This window comes from Physeter macrocephalus, chromosome 10 (assembly GCF_002837175.3).
Source record: "Physeter macrocephalus isolate SW-GA chromosome 10, ASM283717v5, whole genome shotgun sequence".
In the NCBI taxonomy this organism is placed as follows: Eukaryota; Metazoa; Chordata; class Mammalia; order Artiodactyla; family Physeteridae; genus Physeter; species Physeter macrocephalus.
In genome coordinates, this window is record NC_041223.1 from 52,709,832 (window position 1) to 52,717,316 (window position 7,485).

General features: G+C 44.1%; 1 protein-coding gene across 1 annotated transcript in view; it reads left to right on the top strand.

The window, feature by feature from the left end:
* The first annotated feature begins 461 nt into the window (after window positions 1-461).
* Window positions 462-7,485, top strand: part of OSTM1 (osteoclastogenesis associated transmembrane protein 1) — a 36,207-nt gene continuing 29,183 nt past the window's right edge. The window contains exon 1 of the mRNA XM_007120206.4: window positions 462-939. Within this exon, the coding sequence (XP_007120268.1) occupies window positions 547-939 (393 nt within the window). The 5' untranslated portion in view covers window positions 462-546. The remainder of the gene's footprint in view (window positions 940-7,485) is intronic.

Here is a 7,485-nt window from a genome sequence, read left to right on the forward strand (position 1 = left end):
GGGAAATTATGCTAAGAAATACCAAGTAAAAAAACCTGCCAAGGCACGTGCCAGCAGGCTTTCTCAGGGAACTCACTCGTAATTCCCACGGCGGAGGCCGTCCGTCCTTCTGTGGCACATAACTCCTCAGACTTCTAGAACTCAGCGAACTCCTAAAGAGGTGGGCAACCGAGGGTAAGAACCCCGAGATTTAACTGCTCAAAGCGGCCGGCGCCTGTATTCATAGGGCAGGCGAGCCTCAGCTCGGGCCTCCACAGCCGACGCCACCAGCGTCTCGCGCGCCCCTCGGTCAGGCGCTTGGCACAGGCTGGGAACGCGAAACCGCCCGTGTGTGCGCGCTCCCGCACGCGCGCCGGCCCGCGGCGCGAGAGGCTCTCTGCAGCCAATGGGGCGGGGCGCCGCGCGCGGGAGGCGGGGCCGTGACGCGCGCGCCTCGTGACCCTGCTCGCGGCCTGCGCCCAAGGAAGCCGGAAGCGGCAGCTGTCCGCAGCACCGACTAGGGGCGGAGAGGTGGAGGGCTGCGCCTTGGGGTTCGTGAACCCCGCGATGGACCCGGACCGGACAGTCGCGCGACGGAGGTCATCGTTGCTGCTGCTGCGGTTGCTGCTGTGGTCGGGGCTGGCTCTGGGCACCTTCTCCTTGGGCAGCAGTCCCCACCGGGTCCTCCACGACCTCCTGTCGGAGGAGCAGTTGCTGAAGGTGGAGGACTTATCCCTGGCTCTACTGCAGGGCGGAAGGATGGGGCCACTGTCACTACCCCCAGACTTGCCGGATCTGGATCCCGAGTGCCGGGAGCTGCTGCTGGACTTCGCCAACAGCAGCGCAGAGCTGACCGGGTGTCTAGTGCGCGGCGCCCGGCCGGTGCGCCTCTGTCAGACCTGCTATCCCCTCTTCCAACAGGTCGCCAGCAAGATGGACAACATCAGCCGAGCCGTGGGGGTGGGTAGAAGGCACACCCGGGACCTCTGGAGTGGTTTGTTGGAAAGGGAGGAGGATGGAATGATGGTTAACTCGGGGTGGGGGGGTGCTCAGTTTCCCCATTTGTGAGAAAAAGAGGTTGGATTGGGACTGTGGAGTTAGGGGCATCAGAAAAGTGGGTGGCATTATGGGGCTTGGGGTTTGGATTTTTGCTTCCATGGCTGCTGTTGGGCATCTTGGGGTACATATTTGCAGATAGGTATGACTAGTTTTCTTGGAGCTTCTGCACCCCAACTCTACCTTTCGTCACCTCTTTTCCCCCAGTCTGCCACAGCTTCTTCCCATCTCCACCTGGAGTTCCCAGGAAGGACTCTTTCCTGAAACCCCAGGTGGAGTGGGGAAACTATAGTGTGCTGGTGGTAAGGAGCTTGAGCTTTGTATCCAGGCATTTTCAGATCCACCACTTTCTAGCCGTTTGACCTTGGATTAATTATCTTGGAGTCTATCTTGGAGTTTCCTCCTCCGTAGAATGGAGAAAAACTGCTGCCAGATGTGACTGTTAAAAAAATAAAAAGAGATAATGCATGAGAGTTCATTTTAGTCATTAATACATTCTGGAGCCCTTCTGCCAGGAGACCAGTTCTTCTCTGCTTATTAGAGGTGTACCCTGGACAAGTTATATTCTCTGTAACTGTTGTCTCATCTGTAAGATGGGGATGAGAGGAACTCTTAGAAAACTATTACTACACATAGTAACAGTTCTCAGTAAATGGGAACTAAAATTTTACAAAATGATAAATCTGTCCTCCACTCTTGGTACTCTTTGAGCTCTTCTGGTCATGTGGTTGGTGCTGTGAGGGTCTTAATTGAAAGAAAGAAAGAAAGGAAGGCAGGGAGGGAGGAAGGCAGGCAGGCAGGCACAGAGACATGTCCTTGTTCCTAAGTACCTTATAGGGGCGAGAGTAGGAAAGGATTAGTGTCAGGGCTGGTGGGAGTCATGAGGTATGGGCTGGATGTGCCTTGTAAAGGAAAAACAGGAGAAATGACTTTGCGATTAAGGAGTGGAAAGTTTCTCTTGTACTGGGAAAAAAAGTCTCATGAAAATGTGGTTGGAATTATTTCATAAATCATAGTTGATTTGACAAAATATAAACATATATAGTTGCATCCTACTTTGTCAACCTGATATTACTTGACATAAATATGTATTTTTTACAAAAATAGGGAATTTATTTGCATTAAATAAATTCTGTGGCCAGTCTCTGTAAAGAGCTACTTTTCAAGGTACTTTAAGTAAATGTAGACCTACATGCAGTATTTTTCAGGCATACTTCTACTGGGTATAGCAAGGGATATATATATGTGTGTGTGTGTGTGTGTGTATGTGTATATATATACATATATATATATATACATAATATATCTCACCATGATTTTAAAGTAAAACACCAAAGACTTGTCCCTGTCAACTACAGCAGGATATGATATGGCATCATATTCTGTTTTAAGCAATTAGGTGCATTGTTCTGTGGCCAGAATGACCGTGAGTCCTGAAGCAAAGCTTGGATCTTTTGAGGCAGCAAACGCATTCTTCATTTGTATAGTTTCTGTGGAATTATGAAGAGGTTAAAAAATTACTCCAAACTCTGGTGGCACAGTGATATGGGCATCTGTGGGCCAATTATGGGCCTATTTGTATATGAATTTCCACATGAATTCCCTACTGCCTACAGGAGGCTTCCCAGTGTGGAGACGGCAGAAACTTTCTTCCTCTGCTTTGTGTCTGATTCTACCAGTGACCTGCGCACCCAGCTCGCCTCACTGTTGTGTGAAGGAACGGGGTAAAGAGATAAAAAGAGGCAGAAACCCCTTTCCCCAATCCATATTTCCTCTCCAACTCATCCTAGATCTTGCCCCCCCCACCCCCTTTCCTCAGTAGAGCTGGATGTGGTAGCTCAAAAGCATGATTTCTGCAGTTGTGAGGTACTTCGTGAATTTTATAGGCCTTTTCAGATTGGTCTGGGAATTGAACCATTATGTGTAATAATGAACCTATGGAAAATTATGTCTGAGTTTCTTAGGAGTGAACTTAAAGGAATCAGTTGTCCTTTGTGTGTGTGTGTGTGTGTGTGTGTGTGTGTGTGTGTGTGTGGCAGGGAATTGTTTCTGGAGAGTAATGTATTTTCTTTGACTCACATAGACTCAGTCTTTCATTTAAATCAGCTTAATTAGCAAGCACATGCTATTCTTAAATATTGGGCTGGTTAAAGGGTATTTGAAGGCAAAGGAGGGTAAAGTCCAGGCCTTAAACTATCAGTGTAGTTGGGGAAATAAAAATAAATCTATACTGAGATAAAGAAAAAGGGAAAAAATCATCAATGTGAATGTTATAAATTGTACAATAGGATTTTAGAACAAAAGAGTGAAGGAGATGCTGAATTAAAGGAGGGAACAGAGCAAGGTGGAGTTAATCAGAGAATACCTACAAGTGGAATTATGAACAAGACATTCTTTCTCACCTCTTTAGGGTGAATCCATGTCCATGGATTGATTGAGAGAGGAGGGGAATATAACAAGGAGAAAAAGAATCAAAGGTAGAAATTAGCAAACTATTTCTGTGGTACAGCAAGCTGATTCATTTAACTGTAATAGAGTTATCTGATGAGAATTCTATTTTCTAGTCACTTCCTCTTGGAATTACTGGGTCAAGGACTCCATATAGTTTTATTATCTCAAGGTAAAGAATACAGTGATTTGTGAAACCTGAATAGTAGAATTGACAGATTCCCTCTTACTTAGAGTCGTACTTTCTTCTTTAATTTAAACTGAATAGAGATATAGTTTCATTGAGCTGTTCAGCATCACCAAAGTGGTTGCCAGGATGCTTTGGCCCCCCAAATTCTGAATTGCTAATCTTCAGCTTATTATACTTAGTTTGTTTAAAATTATATAAGCAGAGAGATAGTCATATAGATATGTATATATATATATATATATTACCTATGATTGGAGGTATGTATCTGGAAGTGTTCAACATAGTTTTAGTGTAGATTAATAAATTGTTAGGAATATAGGGAGAAAATTGGAACATAGCATAAGGTAATCTGTGTCTTTCATTGGAGATCAGAAAATGTAGTGCTTCTTATTCACTAAAAAAAAAAATTATTGAGTACCTATTATGTGCAGGGTAGTGGTAGTAACTAGGGATATAGCTGTGAATGAGCAGAGTTTGTAGTCTGGTAGGGGAAACAGACATTAAACTTATTGTTATAAAAGTAATTATTTAATTCAGGTGTGATAAGTGTTGCAAAGAAAAAAATCCCAGATGCCACCAAAGCATATAACAAGAATGCTGATCTTGAGCATTCAAGATCAGCTGGGAGTAGATAGAAGTGGTCAGTGATTAAAGCTGACACCTAAAATTTGAGAGGGTCGGGGAGGAGAGAGAATGTATACATGTAACGAAGTAGCAGGTGTGAAGACTCTGAATGGAAGTCTGGTGTGTTTGAGGACTAGAAAGAACTCAAAGCACTGTGAGCCAGGAGGAGACTAGTGATCTGAGCCTGAGGAAGTGGGCAGGTGCCAGGTCATATTACCTGTAGGGTATTACTAAGGGTTTTAGTCTTTGATTTTAAAGCAGTGTGATATTACTGAAGGGTTTAATTCTGTGAATGATGTGATCCGATTTGTACTTTAAAAGGTCATTATGGCTACATGAGAGAAAATGGGACAGGGACTGGGGAGGGTAGGGGAAGAGTATGTGTGGGGAAATGAATTAAGAGACTCTTGCAGTGATGTGAGAAATGGTGGTGGCTAGGCTACATGGGGGCCATTGTGACGGGGAGAAATGGATAGATTTCAGAGATATTTAGGAGGTAGAACTGACAAAACTTGGTAGTTAATTGAATATGGAATGTGAAGGAAAGGAACGATGATTTCCAGGGTTTTAATAAGAGCAGCTTAGTGAATAGGGTTGCTGTTTACTAAGATGGAGGGAGGAGCCTGTTTGGTGGGGGAAGATCGTGAGCTTGATATTGAACTTGTTGATTCTGAGTTGTTTATGAGACATCTAGCTGGCGATATTGCATATGTGGTTGGATATGTATGTCTAGAGATGTGGATTGGGGATAATAGGTTTGGGAGTAGTCAGCTTAAAAGTAGTGTTTGAAACCATGGCATGATGAGTTTGAGTAAGAAGTGAGAATACATAAGAAATGCTGGATTGAAGATTTGGTTAGAGGATAAAATATTGAAAGAGACCAAGAAAGAAGAGTCGGAGAGATTAAGAAAAATCAGGAGAATGTGCTGTCCTATAAATCAGGGAAAAGGGAAGGGGTGGTTATTTGTGTCAAATCCAGCTGAGAGGACCAGAAGTGAATCTATCAACATTGGCATTCTTGGTGCCATAAGAGCCATTTTGAGGGAGCACTTGGGGGTGAGAGTAAGATTAAAGTAGATTAAATAGTGAATGGAAGATGAGGAAGTGGGAATAGTGATCCTACACAACTAAAAGTTTGGCCATAAGGAAGAGATAAGAAAGAGAGGTCACTAAAGAGGAATTGAGACTCAGGGATTTTCTTTTAATTTCTTTCTGTTCCTTTGTCCCTCCATCCCTCTGTCTCTACTTCCCTTCTTCCTTTCTTAAGATGGGAGAGACCTGAACATGTTTAAATGCTGATAGGAAGAATCCTATAGAGAGAGTGAAGATATAGGAAACAGTGGGAAAGTAAACAAGGTCAGTTTTCCTGAGAAGGCAGAGTATTTGAGATCTAAGGCATCCACAGAGAGAGGGAGAGACAGAGAGAGAGAGAGAGAGAGAGAGATGAGCCTTTGACAGGGGCAGGCACGTTCTGCACTCTAACAGAAGGGTAGAAGGAGAGGTTGGGTGTAGAGGGGTAGGCAGATCAGAGTTTCAGCTTGATGGTCTCTGTTTTCACTGTCAACCAGGAGGCTAGATCTTCACTTGAGAGTAAAGAGTGAGAGGGATATCAGGGTTTCATGGGAGAGTGGAGAAGATTGCAATAGTGGTGTTAAACAGGGGAGAATGAGCAGACAGGCAAGTGAGGAGTACAGTTTAGGATTATGGATTTATTGTGGAAATGATCTGTTTGGTTGTTTGCATTTTGCCAAATAGGCATGATGAAAGTGGATTGTTGGATTCCTTGTGGTTAGGTTTCTGCTAAGTGGTTGTGACAGATTTGACTATTAAAAGTTCTAAATATAAACCAAAGGCCAATGTTTTTTGTCATGTGCTAGGTGTTGGGAATACAAAGATATAAGACGAAGTTTCCATCCTAAAGGAACTTTTGTCCAGATGAGGAACCTAGACATATGTAGGTGGATATCATGCTTTAAGAAACTGAGCCTCAGAGTGATTAAGTAAGTTACTCAAGGTCATGCAGTGAAAGAGGCTGGGTTTGAATCCAAAAGGATACTACTGGGGGCTTCCCTGGGGGCTTCCCTGGTGGCTTCCCTGGTGGCGCGGTGGTTGCGCATCCGCCTGCCGGTGCAGGGGAACCGGGTTCGCGCCCCGGTCTGGGAGGATCCCGCATGCCGCGGAGCGGCTGGGCCCGTGAGCCATGGCCGCTGGGCCTGCGCGTCCGGAGCCTGTGCTCCGCAACGGGAGAGGCCACGGCAGAGGGAGGCCCGCATACCACAAAAAAAAAAAAACAAAAGGATACTACTGCCTATTTCATAGAGTTGTTACAAGGATTAAGTGAGTTATACATTTAGAGCTTTTAGAGCCATTAGGTATTCAAAAGTACATCATCATTGTTGGGATCATTCATCACTAACCTTCCATTCTCACTGTTGCTACTGTCTTCTCATTATACATGAACTATGGAAATAGTCTATTTAGTCTCCTGCTTCACCCTACATATTGTGACATAGACCAATGCTCTCCAAACTCTGCTTTTCATGCCGTCTTCCTCAAAAGTCTTAAAAAGTTTCCCACTGTGTGACTCTCATAACCCTCAAGACCCTTCATTACCTTGCCCTGACTTCTCCCTCTACTGCCTCTACTTTCATAGAGGTACCTTCCACTGGCCTCCTGAATACTCCTTGAATACTACATAACCATTCCTACTTTCACCCCTCAATCATTTTATTTACCCCATTTTAAAACCGTCTTCTCTTTCTTAGTGTAGGGCTTAGTTCAAATCCTGCTTTCTCCATGAACTCTCCTTATTTCTCCCAACTACTCTGATGTCTTCCTCAATTGAACTATTCTGCACATTGACCACTCATACAGGTTATTCTGTATTGATTTTTATTTATTTATTTATTTTTCTTTTTTCTTTTTTCTTTTTACAGCAGGTTCTTATTAGTCATCACTTTTACACACATCATTGTATACATGTCAATCCCAATCACCCAGTTCATCACACCACACCCACCCCCCCGTGGCTTTCCCCCCTTGGTGTCCATACGTTTGTTCTCTACATCTGTGTCTCAATTTCTGCCCTGCAAACCGGTTCATCTGTAACATTTTTCTAGGTTCCACATATATGCGTTAATATATATTTGTTTTTCTCTTTCTGACTTACTTCACTCTGTATGACACTC